The sequence below is a fragment of the Mustela nigripes genome, chromosome 12 (genome assembly GCF_022355385.1).
Source record: "Mustela nigripes isolate SB6536 chromosome 12, MUSNIG.SB6536, whole genome shotgun sequence".
NCBI classification, from domain to species: Eukaryota; Metazoa; Chordata; class Mammalia; order Carnivora; family Mustelidae; genus Mustela; species Mustela nigripes.
In genome coordinates this window covers 77,827,149-77,851,979 of record NC_081568.1, presented here as the reverse complement: position 1 = coordinate 77,851,979, position 24,831 = coordinate 77,827,149, and the positions used below count along the sequence as shown (strand labels likewise).

At 39.6% G+C, this 24,831-nt stretch overlaps 1 protein-coding gene across 1 annotated transcript; it reads right to left on the bottom strand.

The window, feature by feature from the left end:
* Positions 1-6,847: 6,847 nt before the first annotated feature.
* PCDHB1 (protocadherin beta 1) lies at positions 6,848-9,304 on the bottom strand. The gene has a single exon (XM_059416612.1). It carries the CDS (start codon positions 9,302-9,304, stop codon positions 6,848-6,850), a length of 2,457 nt encoding a protein of 818 aa, XP_059272595.1.
* Between the last annotated feature and the right edge of the window lie 15,527 nt (positions 9,305-24,831).

Sequence of the window (24,831 nt, the reverse complement as noted above, 5' to 3'; positions counted from 1 at the left end):
CAAATAGGCAGAGAGGCAGGCAGAGATAGAGGAGGAAGCAGGCTCCCTGCTGAGCAGAGAGCCCGATGTGGGGCTCGATCCCAGGACTCTGAGATCATGACCTGAGCTGAAGGCAGAGGCTTAACCCACTGAGCCACCCAGGTGCCCCAATTATTTTTTGTTTTCTGTTTTTTGTTTCTGTTTTCCTTTTCTCTAGCTTTCTGTAGGTTACTTGACCACTTTTAAAATTTTGATTTTATCTATAGTGTTTCTGAGTATATTGCTTTATAAGGCTTTTTAGCAGTTGCTTCTAAGTATTATACATAGATAACTTCTCACAGTCTACTGGTGTCATCATTTCACCTGTTTGAATGCAGTATAAAGATCTTACCTCCCCTCTGTGTCTTTACTCTCTATCTTGTTTATAATATTGTCTTGTTTATTCCCTCTATATATGTTCAGAACCACATCGGGCAGTATTATCATTTTTGTTTAAACATAATTTAGAAGACCCAAGAGGAGAAGAAAGTCTATTGTGTTCACCCATTTTTAAAAAACTCACGGTGCTTGTTATTCCTTCCTGATATTTCAAGTTTCCTTTTCAAATTATTTCCTGTCTGTTTGAGGAACTTGTCTTAGCCATTCTTTTAGGGTCAGTCTGCTGATGACAGAGTCTTTTAGTTTTCCTTAATCTGAGAATGTCTTGATGTCTTATTCCTGAAGGATATTTTAATGGTATGGGATACTGGGTTGACAGTTCTTTTCTTTCAGTCACTAAAAACATTGTATTACTTGCTTCTAGCCTCTATTATTTCTGATGAAAAATCCCCTATAATTCAAATTATCTTCCCCCTATAGGTAATGTGTCATTTTTCTCTAGCTGCTTTCAAGACTTTTTGTCTTAATTTTCAGAAGTTTGATGTAGATTTCTTTGGGTTTTTCCTGTTTGAAGTTTGCTCAGCTTTTTAAATATCCACATTTATATCTTTTGCCAAATTTGAGTAGGTTTTCAATCTGTCTCTTTGAGTACCCCTATCTTCCTTCTCCTTTCCTATTAGGACACCAATGACACAAATATTATATCTTTTATTATTTTCCCATATATCTCTGAAGCTCTGTGCATTTATTTTTCAGTATATTTTCTTTCTTGTTCAGATTAGGTAATTTTGATTGCTCTTTATTTCTGATTCTTTTGTCTCTTTCCTCCCTTCTACTGTTCAGCCTATCCACTAAACTTTATATTTGGGCTACTGTGTATCTCCAGTTCTAAAATTTCCATTTGGTTCTTATTCATATTTTTTATTTCTTTATTAAGACTTTCTTCTTAAAAAATTATTAAATTTTTTATTATATTCAGTTAGTGAAAATACAGTACATCATTAGTTTTTGATGTAGTGTTCAGTGATTCATTGTGTATTAAATTTTTAATTTTAATTTCAGAATAGTTAACATACCATGCTATATTACTCTCAGGTGTACAACATAGTGAAGCAATAATACTATACATTATCAATGCTTATCATGTAAGTGTACTCTTTAATCCCTGTTTCCTATTATATTCATCCTCCTGCCCATATCCCCTCTTGTAACTTTCAGTTTGTTCTCTATAGGTAAGAGTCTGATGGGGTGGCTTACCTGGGTGGCTCAGTTGGTTGGCTGGCTGACTCGATTTCAGCTCCAGTCATGGTCTTGGGGTCGTGGGATGGAGCCCCATGTTGGGCTCCTCTCGGTGCAAAGTCTGCTTGTCCCTCTTCCTCTTGATCTGTTCTTCCCTCCTGTCCCTCTCCCAACTCACAGGCAAACTCTCTCTCTCTTTTTCAAATAAATGGATAAATCTTTTTTTTAAAAAAGACTTTCTTGGCTTGTCTTTTTCACTTCTTTTGTTTCTTAAATTTCTCATATGAATGAAATCATATGGTATTTGTCTTTCTCTGACTGACTTAACTTGCTTAGCCTTATTACTCTCTAGCTCCACCGACATTGTTGCAAATGGAAAGATTTCATTCTTTATATGGCTGAATAATATTCCATTGTGTACATGTATATACAAACACACACACATACATATGTCACATCATATATGTATCACCTCTTCATTATCTATTGATGGGACACTTGGGATGCTTCTGTAATTTTGCTATAAATAATGCTGTAAATATGCTTTAATAAACAAAGATGCATATATCCTTTTGTATTAGTGTTTTTGTATTATTTGGGTAAATGCCCAGTAGTGCAACTACTGGATCAAAGGATAATTCTATTTTTAATTTTTTGAGATAACTCCATTCTGTTTTCCACAGTGCCTGCACCAGTCTGTAACCCCACAGTGTATGAGAGTTTCTTTTTCTCCACATCCTTGCCAACACTTGTTATTTCTTGTGTTTTTTATTTTACCTGACACACGTGAGGTGATAGCTCATTGTGGTTTTGATTTGAATTTTCCTGATGGTGAGTAATGTTGAACATCTTTTCCTATGTGTGCTGGCTATCTGGATGTCTGCTTTGGAGAAATGTCTGTTCATGTCTTCTTCCCATTTTAAAAAATTAGATTATTTGGTTTTGGGTGTTGAGCTGTGTGAGTTCTTTATATATTTTGGATACTAACCCTTTACTAGATATGTCATTTGCAAATGTCTTCTCTCATTCGTTGGTTGTCCATTAGTTTTGTTTATTGTTTCCTTTGCTTTGCAGAAGCTTTTTATTTTGAGGTATTCCCAATAGTTTATTTTGGCTTTATTTTTCCCTTGCCTCAGGAGACATATCTAGAAAAATGTTGCATTGCTGATGTCAGAGAACTTACTACCTGTGTTGTCTTCAAGGATTTTTATGATTTCAGGTCTTATATTTAGCTCTTTAGTCCATTTTGAGTTTATTTTTGTGTATGGTGTAAGAAAATGGCCCATTCTTTTGCATATAGCTGTCCAGTTTTTTCAACACCATTTGTTAAAGAGACTGTCCTTTCCCCATTGCATATTCTTGTCTCTTTTGTCAAAGATTAATAGACCCGTAATCATGGATTTGTTTCTGGGCTTTTTATCCTGTTCTATTGATCTACATGTCTGTTTTTATGCCAGTACCATACTGTTTTCATTACTACAGCTTTGTAGTATAACTTGAAATCTCGAATTGTGGTAATTCCTACTTTGCTTTTATTTTTCAAGATTGTTTTGGCTATTACAGGTCTTTTGTGGTTCCATACAAATTTTAGGATCATTTGTTCTAGTTTTGTGAAAAATGTTGTTGGCATTTTGATAGGATTGCATTAAATGTACAGATAGCATTGGGTAGTATGGATATTTTAACAGTATTTTGTTCTTCCAATCCATGAATGGAATACGAACATGGAAAGCCATTTGTGTTTGTCATAACTTGAGAAGTATTTTGGTTTTTCAACCTTTTTTTCATGAAAAAGATAGACCCATTCTAGCTTCTGGCTGTAAGCAGTGACCCTGGCTTTTATTCTCCATCTTGCATAGAGAATTTTTTTTCTGATAGCCAAAAAGAACCAAACTTATAGCAACAAATGTCAGCTTTCATCCTGCAGCTCAGAAATGCAAGGGTTTCATCCCTGTTCATCATTTTATGTTTGTTCCATTTTTGTTTCATACTTTCTAATTTTTTATTTTAAAATTTTATCTATTTTTTCTATATTCATATGAGCAGAGCATGGTACATAGAAGCATAAACTTATTTCACCAGATTAACAGAAAACTGTTTTTACTTTTTAATATTTTGTTTCAGTGTTACATAAACACAACCAATACTTTAATAATATTATTTTTACAGGTTACTTAATTTGGTTGAAGAGCAGGTGTCTGATCAGTTGCATGCTTTGATGACATTCAACTGTATAGAAAATAGACCTTTAAGGGGCACCTGGGATAAGTATCTGTCTTCTGCTCTGGTCATGATCTCAGGGTCTTGGGATGGAGCCCTGAATCAAGCTCCCTGCTCAGTAGGGAGTCTGCTTATTCCTCTCCCTCTGCCTCTCTGCCCGCTTTTGTGCTCTCTCTCAAATAAATAAATAAAATCTTTTAAAGACAGAGATCACAAGTAGGCAGAGAGGCAAGTAGGCTCCCTGCTGAGCAGAGAGCCCGACATGGGGCTCAATCCCAGGACCCTAGGATCATGACTTGAGCTGAAGGCAGAGGCCTTAACCCATTGAGCTACCCAGGCACCCCAAATAAATAAAATCTTTTAAAAAAGAAAAAGAAAATAGACCTTTATATGGGATTTACATGGATGAATTCTGCTTCCACAAATGAAACTAATTCATCTTTTTTTGAGAGGGAGAGAGAGAGAGCAGGAAGAGGGGCAGAGAGAGAGAAAGAGAATCTCAAGCAGACTCCACACCCAGTGCACAGCCCCACTTGGGGCTGGATCTCATGACCCTGAGATCATGACCTGAACCAAACCAAGGGTCAGATACCTAATCAGCTGAGCCTCCCAGGCACCCTGAGACAAATTCATCTTTAAATTATATACAACTGGGGCATCTGGGTGGCTCAGTCAGGTAAGTGTCTGCCTTCAGCTCACGTTATGATCTTGGAGTCCTGGGATCGAGCCCCACATCAGGCTTCCTGCTCATCAGGGAGTCTGCTTCTTCTTCTTCCTCTGCTCCTCCCCCTCCTTGTGTTCTCTCTCTCTCTCTTGCTCACTCTCTCTCTCAAATAAATAAATAAAATCTTTAAAAAAATAAATTACACATAACTAATGAATCATTGAACATGCATCAAAAACTAATGATGTACTGTTTGTTGGCTAATTGTGTGTAAATTAAAAAATAAACCAGCAACAACAAAATATAGAGACATGACAGAGAAGGCAACGTATTTTCTTATTTTTAGGAGAATAACTGACAACTCTATTATACATAGCTTATAAATATCTAAACATGCCCATATAATAAAATTTAAACTTTTCATAGTTTAGTATCTATTTGATAGTTTTATAATTTAATGGAAATATTAAGTAAAGTTAATGTAATTTTCATTTAAAGTTAAAACATCATTATGAAGAAACCTTAACAAGATTTGAGAAACTTATACTTAAGATCATATAGCATATATGGTTATAAAGAAATACTTATTTTGGTCAAAATGTGTTCATGTGGATAATTCCAGTTTTAAAAAACTGCTTTTCATTCTAGATAAAGGGTTTGCTGAACAACAAAATAAATAATAACATTGGATTATAACCCAAATAATAAAATATATACCCATGAGTCTATACATTAAAAATTAACTACATAATGAATAAGTGGAGGAGAAAGGAAAAGTTTTTCTTAGAGAAGAATTTCAATTAATTAATGTAAAAGGAATCATGGAAATAGAAAATTATCATTCTAATGCCACAGTGTTAATTGCCATAGGAAATATCTAGTAATGGATACTCAAATTAGCAGGCAAAAGTTTAAGCAGAAACATGATATTTGCATAATTTCAAAGTGTCTCTCACCAAGTATTTATTTTATTTTTTTTTAAAGATTTTATTTATTTATTTGACAGAGAGAAATTACAAGTACACTGAGAGGCAGGCAGAGAGAGAGAGAAGGAAGCAGGCTCCCTGCCGAGCAGAGAGCCCGATGCGGAACTCGATCCCAGGACCCTGAGATCATGACCTGAGCCGAAGGCAGCGGCTTAACCCACTGAGCCACCCAGGCGCCCACCAAGTATTTATTAATTACAAGAAAAAACAGTAACTTTATAGTACAAAAACTTTACAGATATTATCTTAACCAAGTGATGGAAATTAATATCACCTTAACACTATTTTTATATGTTAAGTATAACTGTATTCTTAAAAATGTTTAATATGGTAAATTTTGTGTTGCTTTTAACCACAATTTTTTAAAAAGATTAATATTACTGCTAAGTAGGACACATTGACATCAGGTACCTCAATAATGATGCACTGAGAAGGATACAGTATCATTTCTGTGGTAGTCTTCCCAATAATGCATAACATAAATCTAATCTGAAGAAGACAAAGACAATCTCAAATTGAGGGACATGTTTGTTAACTAAGCTTATTTTGGTAACCATTTCACAATACACGTGAGTCAAGTCATTATGCCATATACCTTGAATTTATACAGTGCTATATGTCAGTTATATATCAATAAAACTGAAAAAATTGAAAAATCAAATCTGGTAATATCTGACAATGTATCTTTCCTTAAGGCTACTTAATTGGTATTTATGATCACTTTTTTCTTTTATATCTTTTTTTATTTTATAATTGTCTGCTAGCACCTGTTAACTACAGTAAGCCTAATTTATTTTTTCCCTCATCTACCTTTCATTCCCCACATTCAAATAATTTCTCTCTGATAAGGAATGAAATAGACTTTAGTGTATAAAGAGAGGTTTGAGAGTTGCCTAAGGCTCTAAACAACCATTAAGAAATCACCTGTAACTTATTTTTGGGAAACATTCCTGAACTGAATCTCTTTGGTCTTATATCTGCCTTTACTCACCTTCTCAAATAAGTCAATCCTTTTTTTTTTCTTTACTTTTCCTTCCATCTGATTACCTATAAGGACCACCATTCACCAGGCATTTGCATTGTTATGAACGATGGCAGGCAAGATACTGAGTCAAAGATGATCTCCACATACTGAGAGGCAAAAATCTAAAATTTCTGAGTGATAATAAAATATATGTCTGCTTCTCAAATCTAATTGCTTTCTGATGTATCAAAACTAGGACCTGGTTTTCATCCCTATGCATACGTAACTGGCTAATGGAAAATAATTTAAAGGCAAAATAACAGGATATCTTTATGGAACTAAGCATTTCTAGGGCCAGGACTAATGAACTTTTGGGAGAGACATAAATAATGCCTACATATAGCTCATGAGTAAAATCTACATACTGTTGTCAGGTACTTGGCCATGGTCCTCTGACCCCTGAGACCTATTCCTATTAGAGTCTGGTGGTAAACGGGAGCCAGCTTCTGTTTTTGTCTCTCCAGTGCCATGTGGGAAGGGGAAGTTGGGCATAAAGCGTTTAAGAAACCGAAACTCACTATTGCTGGTGCCAGTGGCTGAGCACATTTCATAGGGACATGGTTGAGATAATGATCCATTAGCCCCTCTTTGTACCAGGTTATTAGGGAAATTACAGTCATCATAGAAATGCTCTTGAACTGTGAACTTTTCTCTGTATTTAACCTTCTGGTAGATGTGTATACCAAAGATCACCGTGACAGAGAGGAGAAAGAGAAAGGAAAGCACAGCCAGAGAAATGACCAAATATTTAGTGGATGGATTTACCCTTGTAGGATTCTTGGAAGGATCCCGGAATTGCAGATAGGGTTCAGAAAAACCATTTACCAGCAAGATGTTGAGTGAGGCAGTAGTGGAAAGAGCTGGTTGGCCATGATCCTGAACAAGAATGATCAGTTTCTGAATCATGGGGTCTCTTTCAGATATCTGCCGCAATGTACGGATTTCTCCATTTTGTTGTTGAACAGAGAATAACCCAGGGTCAGTGGCCTTAAGGAGATGATATGAAAGCCAAGAATTCTGACCTGAGTCACCATCCACAGCCACTACCTTGGTCACCAGGAAGCCTGCATCCGCCGACCTGGGCACCAGGTCGTTGCAGGGTAAGGTGCCATTCTGCAGTGGGTACAAGATCATTGGGCGGTTGTCATTGTCATCCAGAACAACCACCCTGACAGTAACCTGGCTACTCAGTGAGAGGAAGCCCCCATCAGTTGCCTTTACCACAAACTGAAAATTTTGAATGGCCTCATAATCCATGGTTCTAAGTGCATAGAGCTTCCCATTGTCTGAATTTATGGAGATGTAAGCAAAGACTGATAAATCTCCACTTTGTGGAGGCAGCAGAGTATATGTTACTTGGGCATTCTCACCCAAATCTAGATCCTCCGCGTAAACTTTGCCAATAAAAATTGCTGGACTGTTGTTTTCTCGAACAGTCAAAATGTAGGAGTCTTCCTGAAATACTGGGGGATTGTCATTAATGTCAGCTATTAACACCTCAATCACAGTTTCTGTGAACAGACTGGGCAGTCCAGTATCCATGGCAACAATGGTGATGTTGTAGCCTGAAACCTCTTCCCGATCCAAGCCTCTGTCAGTAACCAATGAGTAAGAATTCCGGAAAGTCGGTTTGACCGCAAAAGGAAGGTCTTCTCTGAGGAAACAGGTGATTTTTCCTCCCACCCGAACATCCCGGTCTCGAATAGAGAAAAGGGCCACTACAGTTTGTAGTGGGGAGTCCTCAGGGAGAGGGCTGGACACAGAGGAAACTGTCACCTCAGGAGGATTGTCATTAACATCCACCACTTCCACCAGGACTTTGCTGTGGGCGGAGAGGCCCCCTCCATCGGTGGCTTGAATGTCAATATCATATGTTTCAATTGCTTCAAAATCTAGGGGCCCCCTCAGTCGAACCTCTCCAGTGTGAGAGTCAACCTGAAATGTTTGGAGAACTGCTTCTGGATTTTGAGCCAAGGAATAAGTGATTTCCTTGTTGGAGCCCTCGTCCAGGTCTGTGGCACTCACAGTGGCCACCAAGGAACCGTTGGCGCTATTTTCCAGTACCTGAGCACGGTACACCAGCCTAGAGAACTGAGGCACGTGGTCATTGACATCCAGAACCTCCACGCGGATGTGCGCGATGCCCGACTTGGGTGGGGACCCGCCATCCACCGCCGTAATTGTCAAATTGACTTCCGGCTGGTCCTCTCTGTCCAGGGGCTTATCCAAGACCAGCTCAGCATATTTGGGCCCATGACTGCGAAAGCGGGTGTGCAGGTGGAAATACGCATTGCGGCTCAAGGTGTAATTTTGAAGACCATTGAGGCCCACGTCCAGATCCTGGGCGCTCTGCAGAGGAAAACGTGAACCCAGGGGCGTGCTCTCCGGAATCTTTAAAAGCGGCTCCTTGTTCAGGAAAATCGGGGCATTGTCATTGATATCAAATACCCTGACCTCAACCCGAAAGGACTGCAGCGGCTCCACCAGGACTATTTCAAAGTGCAGGACGCACGGGTCAGCTTTGCCACACAGTGACTCCCTATCCAGTTTCTCCTTCACGAACAGATCCCCGGTCTTACGGTGGAGACGGAAATGCAGTTTGTTGCCTTCAGAAACCAGCCGCGCCCCGCGCGCAGCCAGCTTCCCTACCTCCAGCCCCAGGTCCTTAGCCACATTAGCCACAAACGAACCGCTCTCCATCTCTTCCGCCACTGAATAGCGGATGGTGGCCGCACTCCCCACAGATACGCACAACATAAAGAGAAGAGACCCTACTTGCCTGCTCTGCAGGAGTTTTCTGTGCGCCACCGCCATCCGTTCTCACAGACGCACTCTCGCAGCAGCCACTCACCACCTGTTGCGGATAGACTTCACTTTTCTGCCAACAGGTTGCTGCAACTGCGGCAGTCGGCTTTGCCGGTCTCTAACCGCAGCGCCACCAAGGGCTAACCGCGCCCGGTGAGCTGTTTTGCACTTGAAAGAAAATTTGCATTGAGCAACTCAACTCCCCAGTCTACCTAGTGTATTAATAGGTATGTTCTCATTCCAGAGATTAGGTAGAGGATGCAAGTTGTTGCCGAAGCAACGGCTGACTCTAACCCGCCTTTTAATTCCCTTTCAGAGAAAAAGTCCTTGGGAATTAAGAAGCCAATGAGGATACTCACTCAAGCTGAAGTCACCTGTCTGCGAGGCGGCTGGGGCCGCTGCAGCAACCGGCAAAGCTCGAGTAAGCAAGCTACTTTGCATACTCCGCACAGTCCGCCCTGAGATTAAGGGAGAAGCAGAAAGATCCTGGAGCCAAATGAACGGCTGCGAGGGGCGGGGAACTATTGAAAGTGATAGGTAGGAAAAAGAAAAGAGCTAGATGTTTCTTTCAGGAACCTGGTATCCAGTAGATATATTGATAGGGCAACTGGCTAATTAGGCTCTTGATTTGCACAAATCTATTCCCTTCCCCAAACTCTCAAACACTCAGGAAGCAGGGCTTGACACTTAGGATTATGATGGCAGTAATATTTACTGTGTTGTTTACCTGCATTATTTAATTTAATCCTTGCAACAACTCTATGAAGTCCACATTAGTATTTCTTTTTTTACAGGCAAAGAAACTGAGACTGGATATATTATGTTACTCTCCCAAGACCCCCTACTGAATAAATATTAGAGAAGGAATTCAATTAATTTTGTCTGACTCCAGAGTCTATGCTGTTAATCAGTATATTATTCTGTTTCCCTGAAAACATAGTGGACAAATGAAACGAAGACGTTTGGCTTTGGATTTGAAAGGAAATAAGAGACTACTTACATATCCTGAAAATGACTAGATAGAAATTTGGGGATACTTGTTCAGAGTTTCCTTTACAACCATGGGATCATGGAATGTTTAAGAATGATAAGCCATCTCAAAAAAGATTCCTCAATCTCCATTACAAATCTTAACATTTGGCTTGAGTGTGCATCTCTAAACAATTTAATTTTGTCTCTTAAAAAGCTGCATGTCAAAGTGTATACAACGAAATGTATGGACGGTAATATTTTTTACTATGGTAAAAAAAAAAAAAACCATAACATTATAGTAGAGGGGCGCCTAGGTAGCTCAGTGGATTAAGCCTCTGCCTTCAGCTCAGGTCATGATCTCAGGGTCCTGGGATCAAGCCCCGAATCTGGCTCTCTGCTCAGCGGGGAGCCTACTTCCCCCTCCTCTCTCTCTGACTGCCTCTCTGCCTACTTGTCATATCTGTCAAATAAATAAGTTTATAGTGGATAATCTTTTCAACCTAGTTTCTTACCTTCAGTATGTAGCTCAAGGTGAGACTAACGTTGTGTTTAGTTCTCATTCATCCATTCCATCGCTGTGGAGAATTCCAGAGTATTGTCAATACCCTTTGGCTACAGAGCATCAGGAACTCACCTGTCGTTAAACAGAATTGTATTTTCTGACTTAGTGGAACAAGAGAGACTGTACACCCCAGAGAATCATGAGACAGTTTGGTAAAAGGGTGTTAGAAAGGACTTAGGGTATTTAATCTCATGCAAGGTGATTGGGGGGGGGGGTTAAAGCAGGACTCTATGGGATGCTGTCAGAAATGGAGTTGATAACTATGGTCAAGTGTATTAATAATTCTCAGAAGGTAAGAGAAAGGAGGTAAAGCTATGACTTGCAAACAAGATGTATCTGATGTATCAGCCAGGATAGAAACATATTACATCAATTTTTGTGGATTGGACAGTGTTCTTTTTTGTCTGTATTTAGACAGGATTATGGTATGCTCTTTTTAAAAATTTGATCCATCACAGTCACAGACTGGCCTTGTGTAATGTTGGTGTTCTATGAAATTATTTTTGTTCAATAGGGGAACACCATCGCCCAGCTGGGAGCATCAGGCCAGCAGCTAGCTGTCGGATATTGCTTTTGTCTTTTTCAGTATAAATATAGCAAACTCATTTAGCCATTCTTTCGAGAATTGCTGCTGTCCATAGCAGTATGCCCTTGTATATGTCACTTTGTGAACATGTACACATATTTTGGGTGAGGGGGTGTATACTCAGAGGAGGCACTGCTGTCATAGGGTATGTTCTTTTCAGCTTTCCTTCATATGCCCAAAGCTACTAAGAGGTAGTACCAATCTATAATCTGATCAGCAGTCTAATCTCCAGGTGTTGAAATTCTTACCAACACCCAGCATTCCTCATCTTTTTAAAGTGCTATCTCAGGGTGGGTGTAATTGCATTTCTCTGTTGATTAATTATTGATGAAGTAGGACACTTTAATTTGTCTTTAGTCACCTGGTTATCCTTTGGGTGGGGGTAGGGCTGTTTGGGTATTATGCCCATTTTTCCCACTGGACCATTTACCTTTTTTCTATTGATTTGTAGCTCTTCCTATATTCTGAATATGAGTCCTGAATATCACAAGTGAGGGAATGAGATAATGATTACCTTTAGTTAATATATGTCTACAGAGTTTTTGTTTAAAAAGGAGTTATTTCTCCCAGTGATTCACACATTAGGCAGAAGCTTATGGCATCTTAGGGAATCTTTTTAAAAATTGAGATATATTTGACATGTAACATAATGGATACGATATCAGTTTCCAAAGTACAACATAATGATTTGGTATTTGTATATATTAAGAAATGATCATCAGAAGGTAAGTCTAGTTAGCATCTATGACCACATGGAATTAAAATATTTTTTCTTGTGATGGGAACTTTTTAAAATGTATTTTAATTTCAGTGTTTTTTAAAAGATTTTACTTGTTTGTCAGAGCGAGAGCGAGAGAGAGAGCAAGAGAGCAAAAGCCAGGGAAGCAGCAGGTAGAAGGAGAAGCAGGCTCCCCAACGAGCAGGGAGCCTGATTCAGAACTCAATCCCAGGACCCTGGGATCATGACTGGAGCTGAAGACAGAAACTTAACTGACTGAGCCAGCCAGTCGTCCCTAATTCCAGTATGGTTAACAGTGTTATAGGCATTTTGGGTGCACTCATCACAATACATGCCCTCTTTAGTTCCCATCACTGATTTCACTCAACTCCACACACCTGCCCAGCTGAGAACTTTTAGGATCTGTTCCTTTAGCAATTTTCAAATATACAATAGAGTATTAACTATAGTCACCACTGAGAAAGTCTTAATACAATCACTTTTCGGGATGCCTGGGTGGCTCAGTCAGTTAAGCTGCTGCCTTCGGCTCAGGTCGTGATAGAGTCCCACATCGGGCTCCTTACTCAGTGGGGAGCCTGCTTCTCTCTGTCTCTGCCTGCCACTTGGCCTGCTTGTGCTCTCTCTCTCTCTCTCTCTGACAAATAAATAAATAAATAAATAAATAAAATCTTTTTAAAAAATACAATCAATTTTCAAATAATTCATTCCAAAGCCATAAATTTTAAATTTTAAAAAAAATTATATTTTTTAAGACTTCCAGCTTGTGGTAATTTGTTACAGCAGTCCTAGAAACTAATACACAGCATAAACTAAGTTGTGGCTTGAAATGTGCTCTAATAATTGGGCTTGCCCTCTTGTTCTTCTGCCACCTTGATAAAAACACTCTGTATAGCCCACTGACCCAAGGATGAGGACAGAACAGCACTAGACACAGCTTGCATACTAAAGTCAACCTGATCTCAGCCTAAATCTGTTGACCCCATATGCAGGAGTGGGAATTAATGTTGTTTTGAGCTACTAAGTTTTGAGGTGTTTTGTTACACTGTTCCACATGACGATAGCTCACTGACACAATATGTAAGCATTTAATTTTGTTATGAGTTACTTGCAGACATTATGACATATCATCTCTAAATACCTCAACATGGGCATTTTCCCACATAACTTCACATACAATTATCACAGTGGGTAATTTAACATAAATATAATACTAATATGTAACATATATTCCATATTCTAACTTCCTTAATTGTTCCAATATTGCCTTTTGTGATTATTTTTAAAAACTCAGAATACAATCAAGGATTGCACATTGCATTTAATTGTCATGATTTCCCAGTTTTTTCCTTTAAACTGCAACAGTTTAAGTAAAACATTCTTTTTTTTTTTTTAAGATTTTATTTATTTATTTGACAGAGAGAAATCACAAGTAGACAGAGAGGCAGGCAGAGAGAGAGAGAGGGAAGCAGGCTCCCCGCTGAGCAGAGAGCCTGATGTGGGACTCGATCCCAGGACCCTGAGATCATGACCTGAGCCGAAGGCAGCGGCTTAACCCACTGAGCCACCCAGGCGCCCCATAAGTAAAACATTCTTTAAAAGATTTTGTTTTTTGGGGTGCCTGGGTGGGTTAAAGCCTCTGCCTTCGGCTCAGGTCATGATCCTAGGGTCCTGGGATGGAGCCCCACATCTGGCTCTCTGCTCGGTGGGGAGCCTGCTTCCTCCTCTTTCTGCCTGCCTCTCTGCCTACTTGTGATCTCTATCTGTCAAATAAATAGATTTTATTTATTTATTTAAAATCTAAAAGATTTTATTTATTTATTTGAGTTAGAGTGAAGAGGGAGAGAGAGAGAGGGAGAAGCAGACTCCCTGCTGAGCAGAGAGTCCATTACAGGGCTCCATGCCAGGACACTGAGATCATGACCTGAGCCAAAAGGAGATGCTTAAAGGACTGAGCCACCCAGATGCCCCTAAAGAAATCATTTTTTAAAAAATTGCTTTTATTTATTTGACAGACAGAGAGAGAGAGAGAGAGAGAGATCACAAGTAGGCAGAGAGGCAGGTGGGGGTGGGGAGGGGGTAGGTGGGGGGAGGCAGGCTCCCTGCTGAGCAGAGAGCACAATGCGGGCCTCCATTCCAGGACACTGAGATCATGACCGGAGCCTAAGGCAGGGGCTTCTAACCCACTGAGCCACCCAGGCGCCGTCCCCCTGGCCTTTTTTTTTTTTTTTAAGATTTTGTTTAATTATTTGAGAGAGAGAGAGATCACAAGTAGGCAGAGAGGCAGGCAGAGAGAAGGGGGAATCAGGCTCCCTGCTGAGCAGAGAGCCCAATGTGGGGCTTGATCCCAGGATCCTGAGACCGTGACCTGAGCCGAAGACAGAGGCTTAACTCTTTGAGCCACCCAGGTACCCCTAGGAAAGCATTTTTAATAAATTATTTCTTTTTCATGATACCATCCTTTTAAAGTATCATTTTACAGCATATTCCTCAATTTGGAATTGTCATTGTGTCTTCATGATTAAATTCCAGTGAAATATTTTGGTGACTTTATATCCTTTTCAATGCATCACATTAGGAGGTATATAATGTCATTTATCCCATTACAGGTGATATTAAGTTTGACAATTTGCTTATAAAATAGCTTACGTCAAATTTCTCTATTGGAAAAGTACCTTTTAATTCTTTTCATAATTAATTAGTTATCTGGGGAGAGATGCTTCAAAACTATGTGAATATGCTGTTTCCAAAACAATTATTTGGTGTTTCCCAACATACATGGGTGATACTTGCCTGAATTAGTACATACATATATACTTATATATATGTAATCATAGTACTTACACTTTTAATTCATTAATGCAGATTTCTTCCTTCCCACCCCAACCTGTATTTGTAGCCTTGTACCAAAGTGAGAATCTTTGCTTCCCAACACTATCAATGTATTTACTTATTATCTAAATCTTATATTATATGGTACTTTTACTGTAAGATCCAACAATCGTTCTTCTTGTTATTTACCCAAAGGAGATGAAAACTTATGTCCATGCAAAGCTCTGTGCACAAATGTTTAGAACAGTTCTATTCATAATTGCTAAAACTTGGAAGAAACCAAGATGTCCTTTAGTTATGTCTTTGGTTGCTTCCAAGTTTGGGCAATAATGATTTAAGCTGTGTAAAAACCCATATTCAGGACTTTGTGTGGACAAGTTTTCAACTCCGTTGGCTATATACCAGGGAGCATGACTGCTGGATCATATGGTAAAGAAAATGCATAGTTTCGTAAGAAACTGCCAAAATACCTTCCAAGGTGGTTGTACTATATTGCATTCTCAGAAACAATGAATAAGAGCCCCTGTTCTCCCATATGCTCACCAGCATTTGGTGTTTTCAGGGTTGTGGATTTTGGTCATTATAATAAGTATGTAGTAGCATCTTAGTGTTGTTTTAATTTGTATTTTCCTGAAGACATATGATGTGGAGCATCTTTTTATATGTTTATTTGCCATCTTTACATCTTTATATAGGTGAAGAGTCTGTTAAGGTTTTTGTCTCATTTTTTAGCTGGGTTGTTTTCTTATTGCTCAGTTTTAAGAATTTTTGCATATTTTGAATATTTATGAATCTTGGTCATTTGTCAGATATGTTTCTTGCAAATATTTTCACCCAATTTGTGCCTTGTGCTTCTGTTCTCTTGAAAGTTTCTTTTGCAGATAAGAAATTTTTAATTTAATTTTTTTGAAAGATTTTTATTTATTTATTTGAGAGAGAGACAGTGAGAGAGAGCATGAGTGAGGAGAAGGTCAGAGGGAAAAGCAGACACCCCATGGAGCTGGGAGCCTGATGTGGGACTCAATCCTGGGACTCCGGGATCATGACCTGGGCCGAAGGCAGTCCAACCAACTGAGGCACCCAGGTGTCCCAATTTAATTTATAAAAGATTTATCTATTGTTTTGAGGAGACAGAGAGGCTTCGGGGAGAGAGAGAAAGAGAATCCTGAAGCAGACTCCCCACCAATCGAGGAGTCTGACACAGGGTTCAATCTCAAAATCCTGAGATTACCCCCCAAGCCAAAGCCAAGAACAGGATGCTCAACTGACTGAGCCACCCAGGAGCCCCCCAAATTTTTTATTTTAATGAAGTCAAACTAATCAATTATTTCTTTCATGGGTCATAACTTTGGTAATGTATCTAAAAGTTCATCTCCACACCCAAGATTATCTAGATTTCCTGTTATTTTCTATAAGTTTTATAGTTTTGTAATTATATTTAGGTCTTTCCCCCCCCTTTTTTTTAAAGAGAGAGCACCCACGTGTGCATGGGGTGGGGGCAGAGATACAGGGAAAAAAAGAATCTAAGCAGGCTCCATACCCAGCACAGAGCCTGATGTGGGGCTTGATCTCATGACCCCGAGATCATGACCTGAGCTGATATCAAGAATCAGAGTTCAATCAACTGAGCCACCCAGGTGCCCCCATTTCCCTTTTTTCAGATAATTTTTATGAAGGGTATAAGGACTATATCTAGATTCATTTGTTTGGTTGCTTGGGTCTGCAGAAGGGATTGCAGTGGCTGTTCCAGGAGGGGACAGGATGAAAAGCAGCCCCATCCCAGCAGCTGGATATATGGGATCACCAGCTTCAGAGAATTAAGAGGGCCAGGAGTAACCTAGTTAGAGGAAGAATGTAACTTATGAAGGTTCCAAAGGGAAAAGAAGCAGTTTACCTTTCAGGATCAATAGCTCAGTATGCTGGAACATCAACAAACAAACAAAAGGCTCTGCTGTGGCTTTACTACTCTAGGAACAAAAATGGGGAGTTGAGGACTAGGGAAAGGAGAAGATGAGAGGAAAGGCTAAGAGTGTGGCTGAGTCATCCTTAATACAAAACAAGTGAAGCAAGCCACTCAGGGAAAGAGACGATAAGAGAAAGCCTACATATTTTGCAGAACCATTTGTTGCAAAGATTGTTTTATCCATTGGATTGCCTTTGCTCCTTTGTCAAAGATCAGTTGGCTATTTTTAAAGAGATTTCACTTATCTATTTTAGAGACAGAGAGAGTACATGCAAATGGGGGGGGGGGTTGGAGCAGAAGTAGAAGGAAAAGCAGACTCTGTGCCGAGCGCACAACCTGACACCCTGACACCAGGACCACGACTGGAACCAAAATCAAGTCAGATGCCCAACCAACTAACCCACCCGGGCACCTCAGGTGACATTTTTTAAAAGATTTTATTTATTTATTTGACGGGGTGGGGGACAAGCAGGGGAAGTAGCAGGAGCCCTACATGTGCAAAGGCAGATGCCTAACCAACTGAGCCACCCAGGCACCCCCAGTTGACTTAAGAAGATTTTATTTATTTGTTTATTTGTTTATAGCATGAGCAAGGGGATGGATAGAGGGAGATCGAGAGGGAGAGACTCTCAAGCCAACTCTGTGCTGAGTGTGGAGCCCCAGGCAGGGCTCAATCCCACAACCCTGAGATCATGACCTGAGTCAAAATCAAGAATTAGGAGGCTTAACCTGAGCCATCCGGGTACTCCTCAGTTGACTGTTTTTATGTGGGTTATTATGTGGCTATTTGTCTGTTTTTTTGCCAAAACCATTTTGTCTTAGTTACTGTAGCTTTATAATAAGTCTTCAAATTAGCCAGTGTCAGTCCTCTGACTTTGTTCTTTTTCAATATTGTGTTGACTATTCTGGGTCTTTGACCTCTCCATATAAATTTAGAATCAGTTTATCAATATCCACAAGAATATTCTGCTGGGATTTTTACTGAGATATTAACTATACATCAAGTTGGGAAGGACTGAAATCTTGCCAATATGGAGTCTTCCTATCCAGGAACATGGAATACCTTTCCATTTGTTTAGTTAGATTTCTTTTATCAGAATTTTAAAGTTTTTCTCATATAGATCTTGTACATATTTTGTTAGACTTACACCTAAGTGTTCCATTTTGGGGGGTGCTACTGTAAGTGGTATTGTGTTTTTATTTATTTAAAATTTTATTCATTCATCAAAGAGAGAGAGAGAGTCCACATGTAAGCACAAGGAGGGGGAGTGCAGAGAGAGAAGGAACCCCACCCTTCGCTGAGCAAGGAGCCTGATGTGGGACTCAAGCCCAGGATCCTGGGATCACGACCTGAGCTGAAGGCAGATGCTCAACTGACTGAGCCACTCAGGTGTCCTAGTATTGTGTTTTTAATTTTAAATTCCACTTGTTCTTTACGGGTATATAGGAAAATGATTATCTTTTTTTATATGATTCTCATATTCTGCAACATTGCTATAATTACTTATTAGTTCCAGGAGTTTTTTGTTGAAACTTTTAGTTTTTCTACATGCCTGTTCATGTAATATGCCAACAGTTTTCTTTCTTTCTTCCTAAGCAGTATACATTTTGTTTCCTTTTCCAGACAATATTTTTTCCATGCAATGTTTAAAAGCAGTGGTTAGGGGTTCCTTGGTAGGTCAATCAGTTAAGGGTCTGTCTTCAGCTTGGGTCATGATCTCAGGGTCCTGGGATCGAGCCCCGCATCGGGCTCTCTGCTCAGCAGCGAGCCTGCTTCCTCCTCTCTCCCTCCCTGCCTGCCTCTCTGCCTACTTGTGATCTCTGTCAAATAAATAAAACACACACACACACACACACATATGTACGTATATATGCCAAAGAATTTGGGAATTTGAATTATGCTATTACACGAGTGCCATTTTTGTTTGTTCATTTGTTTGAAAATCTACTCAGGCAAGCCTGAGAAATGTAATTTGACTCATACTGGATAACAAGCTTTTTTTTACCCCATGTTCTGTTCTATACAACTCTTGATTTCCTGATTGTAAAACTAGTGTAGATAAAAATCTATTCAAAATTTATGTAAAATCTGGCACTTATGTTTACTCATTTACCTTTACACCATACATTTGAATGCTTCTGAAATTGTTCTGAAAATTTTGTCACTATTTTCAACTTCTTTCAGAAAAAATACCCTACCTAACTAGAATATTGGAAAATCTCTCCATTTGTTATTTCTATTATTGTATCCAAACTTCAAGTTGTCTTATAGTTGTATTATTAGTAATACTTACTGTTATAATCATACTATATTAATATCTGGGATCCCCTCTAATTTTCTTTCATATATATACTTCTTAATCTGAAAAAAGCCTGTCTATTTTTAGGGGCCAATGTATTTTGAAACACTGGGGTCACATCTGCTGTTACAGACTTTACTACTATTTTAGAATTCTTTTCTTCCAAGTGTCTTTTCATGCATTTTAGGTTTCTTATTCATTCTGGCAGGAACAGGAGGCTTCAGGGGTCCAGGAGTCTTTCTTAGGCAGCTTAATGTACTGCAGCTGCTCTTGATCTACCATCTGTTGCTTCGAATGACAATACCTCTTATTGTTCACCATGTGCAGGTGCGTATAATGTTTCAGTCTTTCACAGTAACATAAGAAGACAGAATATAAACCAATACCACTTATAGTCCAGATTTATATTACATTCTTATTTTAAATACATGGCTTTCTTGCCCTTATTCATGCTTTTTTGTTTTCCAGGCTGACTGGTCGCATAGGTTACAGGTGTCTTTCCATGAAATTTGATGAGTGTTTGGGAAACTTCCCAATTTAGTCAAATGAAGCCTAGGCTAGAGTGACAATTTTTCTCTTCATTAAACTCTGACCAATTTCTCCCTTTTACAATTGAAGTCAATTCACATAACAACCCTAAATCAGTACCTCAGTTTTTTATTGAAACTAATATTTTGAAAATGTTTTATACCTTAAAACAGAAATGATCATTATATTTTCTGTGTTGAGATACACAGAACAGTAGCCACATGGGTGGCTCAGTCCTTTGGCTCTGGTCATGATCCCAGGGTCTTATGTTTGAGCCCTGCATGGGGCTCCCTGCTCAGCAGGAAGTCTGCTTCTCCTTCTGCCCCTTCCCCTGCTTTCTCTCTCTCTCTCAAAAAAATAAATAAACCTTTTTTAAAATCCTCAGAATAGCAAATGAGAAAATTATCTTTAAGAATACTAAATATTAACAGGGTTGGCTGAGGAAGACAAGTGTACTTCCTGAATAGGCCTTTCCTTTCTGAGATTAACAAATTTATTTACTTAAGAATTTTACTTCAGGGGCACCTGGGTGGCTCAGTGGGTTAAAGCCTCTGCCTTCAGCTCAGGTCATGATCCCAGGGTTCTGGGATCGAGCCCCACATCAGGCTCTCTGCTCAGCAGGGAGCCTGCTTCCCTCTCTCTCTGCCTGCTTGTGATCTCTGTCAAATAAATAAATAAAAATCTTTTTTAAAAAGAATTTTATTTTATTCTCAACTTGCTAGAATTAACTTTATACCATAATCCATACATGTGAACATGTAGTAAAACTCTGGCTATATAGCAGTCACTTATTTCAACAGATGGAAAGAATGATATTAAACTAATTAGAAAGGAGAGTTTACAAATATAGACATAGAAATTTGAGGGTTAGTTGCACTTTTGACTTTATAGCTTATTTATTAGCATTTTACTTCATTTTTATTTAAATTCAATTAATTAACATAATGTCTTATTAGTTTCAGAGGTAGAGTTCAGTGATTCATCAGTCTTATATAATACCCAGTGCTCATTACATCACGTGCCTCCTTGATGTCCATCACCCAGTTACTCCATCCCCATCCTCCCCTCAAGCAACACTCAGTGTGTTACCTATGATTAAGCTTTTAAAAATAGGTATCTAGGGGCGCCTAGGTGGCTCAGTGGGTTAAAGCCTCTGCCTTCAGCTCAGGTCATGATTCCAGGGTCCTAGGATTGAGCCCTATGTCTGGCTTTCTGCTCAGCAGGGAGCCTGCTTCCCTTCCTCTCTCTTTCTGCCTGCCTCTCTGCCTACTTGTGATCCGTCAAATTAACAAATAAAATCTTTTTTAAAAATATGTATCTACTTTCTTACAATATTTTTTATCAAAATAACAACACTTGGTGGCGCCTGGGTGGCTCAGTGGGTTAAAGCCTCTGCCTTCAGCTCAGGTCATGATCCCAGGGTCCTGGGATTAAGCCCCACGTTGGGCCCTCTGCTCAGCAGGGAGCCTGCTTCCTCCTCTCTCTCTGCCTGCTTCTCTGCCTACTTGTGATCTGTCAAATAAATAAATAAAATCTTTTAAAAAATAGCAACACTTGAATGAGGCATTTCATTATCTTTCTCCTGTTTTTTTCTTGCTTTCTATCAAAGAATCTCTACTCACTTATCAAACTAAGAAGCTCCCCATCTAAGGTTGCATGTAATTCATAGTGATTTAATCATCACTATATGGAAGATACAAGGTAAAAAGCATAAAATACTTTATTTTACACTTTTTAATTTTATACACAAAGTAAAAACAATAAGCATACCAAAAAAATCCTATTATTTTCAACTGACAGCTTACATACTAGCAGGAAGAAAATGGGGGGGGGGGCAGACCAAGTTTTACTGCTAGAATTCCTATTACTTCTTACCACATCTAAATATAATTATACTTTTGGGGGGGCCTGGGTGGCTCAGTGGGTTAAGCCTCTGCCTTCAGCTCAGGTCATGAACTCAGGGTCCTGGGATCAAGCCCCACATCCTGCTCTCTGCTCACAGGAGTCTGCTTCCCCCTCTTTCTCTACCTACTTGTGATCTCTATGTCAAATAAATAAATAAAATCTTTTTAAAAATTAAAAAAATATATAATTACACTTTTTTTCCTCCCAGAAGCTGAAATCAGAGCAGTACTCTCAGCTATGCTTTCTTGATTGTTTTTGGCTAAAAAGATAGAGCTTTTTAGTAAAATTTACTCTGTGAATATTTTAGCAAACATTTCTAAATTCCTATATATACAAATATTTCTCAAATACGTATCTGAAAACAAGATGTGTTGGAAGAAATGCCTGGGAAATTCTCAGTCTATTTGCACATTATTTTCTGTGATAGAAGTGAGAGATCACTCTGGAAATTTTCAATTTCCCTATACATCTCTACAGATTTTAATAGGCAGATCTCCCAAAAACCACTTCGGGTGGGGGGGCGTCTAAGATCCCAAACCTTTACAATTTGATTTTGAGTTTAGGATCTTAATCCAAAGTCCTCAACTTTATCAAAAGCATTTTCCTATTTTACCACCAGGTGGCAGATGGATCCATTTTTTTGGAGCCGGAGCCCAACCCCGCCCTACCGGAAGTTGTCATGAAAAGGAACCCTCTTTGGCCACGCCTACAGTTCAGCACCCGGGACACGGACAGCGACACCGCCCAGCTTAGTCCCATGACCTGCTGCAGAGGTTTTCACCTGACAAAGGAGTTGGCCAATCCCAACTTGTTCCAAGGGCCGCGTGACTGACTAAGTTATAATGCCAGCTATGGAGGGGGGTAAGAACCCTTTGGTTTTGGACACTTAGGCTGGGAGAAACCAGTCTATATTAAATAATATCCCCTATTGCAAAATGCCGTCTTTTCTCTCTCTCACTACTCTTGGATTCTAAGCCCATGCTGTGAATCCTGTCTTCGTGTGTGTGACAGACATTAGATCATCCCACCTTGGTGTGTTGGTTTATTCCAACAAAATGCGTAAGCCAGCAAAGGCGGTACAAAAGTCTGTGTGAGTTATGGCGGCCAATGCCTCATCTTGCGCACAGCTGCTTGTCAGTTTTCCTAAGAAACTAGCGTGACGATAGACTGCTTTTTTCGCATTGTTTTCCTATTAATTACTCTCAAAAACACAAACAGCAGCTGTCTTTGTTCACATGAAATGACTGTTTAAGGCAAAGAGACTGGACTGAATCACAAGTGTGCTTAAGAAATGACGGTTTAGGTGTTATGTTTCCAGTTGCTTAGCAACAAATTAGACAAAAAGAGCATGTTTGCAGGTTTTAATTCGTGTATCAAAATGGCAAAACTCAAGGGCAAATGAAAATGGGCTCGGGACAGCCTAACTTTTAACTGTCAGTAGGAATTAGAATCAGAGTCTAATTAAATCTCTGTCCTGGGGCAGCAGGTAGGGCTAAATAGGAACGTAGCTATTTAAGATGCACCAACAGGCTAAATTAGACTTAGTTTTAGCTGTAATTTATTCATGTTTAACAAATTTCTTTCTTTCCCACTTTGTTTTGGCGGTGATAATTCATCTCTTTAACCAGCAGAGGGCGAATTGGCTGCATCTTTCGCCCCTAAGACACTCCCTCCTCTCGCCCCCCTTCCCCCACTCCTCCTCCCCTTGCCCCAGAGAAATTAATTTACTAGGCTCCTCAAATATACACCAGCTGAGGAAGGGGTGGCAGAAAGACATTTGCACACAGATCTTGGCAGAGTGCCTGCCCTGTCAACCTTGGATCTGTGGCTGCTCTTGTGTCTCTTTGCTGGGGGCTGCAGAGGGGATTGCAGTAGTTGTTGCAGGAGGGGGCAGGGATGAAAAGCAGCCCCACCCCAGCAACTGATATATGGGATCACTAGCTTCAGAGAATTAAGAGGGCCAGGAGTAGCCTAGTTAGAGGAAGAATGTAACTTATGAAGGTTCCAAAGGGAAAAGAAGCAGTTTATCTTTCAGGATCAGTAGTTCAGTATGCTGGATCAACAAACAAACAAACAAACAAAGGCTCTGCTCTGGCTTTGCTACTCTAGAAACAAAAATGGGGGGTTGAGGGCTAGGGAAAGGAGATGAGAGGAAAGACTAAGAGTGTGGCTGAGTCATTTTTAATACAAAACAAGTGAAGCAAGCTACTCAGGGAGAGAGACAATGAGAGAAAGCCTGCCAGGACACAGAGCAGAGCAATGGAGCATGCTGCACAGAGTTAATTTATTGTTGGGAAGAGCCCTCCACATTGTGGACAAATAGGCTACCTGCTCCACAGGGGCGTTTTACCAAGTCTTGTAGGATTTTGCAGAATCTCCTTGGGCAGGAGGCCAGAAATCCCATTAATTGGACGTGTCCTTTCTCCTACAAATATTTATGTCTCAGAATTCCTCTAACTCAGATTCAAACTAGTAAAATTAATTTTTCCTGGAGGTCATTAAACTAAGTTTTATGTGGCATTGCATTTCTCTCCTTCAAACATTAAATTTCTGTAAAGCTTATTTTTAAAGGACACCACTGCATTAATAAATTCAACTCTTGGGGTGCCTGGGTGTCTCAGTTGCTAAGTGTATGCCTTCAGCTCAGGTCAGGATTTCAGGGTCCTGGGATGGAGTCCTGCATAAGGCTCCCTGCTCAGTAGGGAGCCTGCTTCTTCTTCTCCCACTCCCCACGCTTGTGTTGCCTAACACTCTGTCAAATAAATAAGTAAAATCTTTTAAAAATAAATAAATAAATTCAACTCTTGAGAGTGTGTGAAACTCTTAAAGTTGGCTATGGCAGGGGGCAAGAGGATGTCTTAAGAAGATAGATCAACATCTTTCAGAAAGCATGATTTGACTCACAATTCTATGATTAATCTAGAGATAAACTGCACTTTGATGGTGTGTTGAATGCCTGTGTCTTTGTAGCATTGCCTCTCTACATGAGCACTGATAATATAATTTTTTTTCTTTCTTTTCCCTTAGATTTTATTTATTTATTTGTCAGAGAGAAAGCACAAGGAGGGGGAGCAGCAGGCAGAGCAGGCAGAGAGAGAAGCAGGCTCCCCACTGAGCAAGGAGTGTGATGCAGGACTCCATCCCAGGACGCT

What these genes read in the sequence shown, in the direction of transcription:
- PCDHB1 (XM_059416612.1), bottom strand. Translation starts at nt 9,304, where the DNA reads ATGGCGGTGGCGCACAGAAAACTCCTGCAGAGCAGGCAAGTAGGGTCT.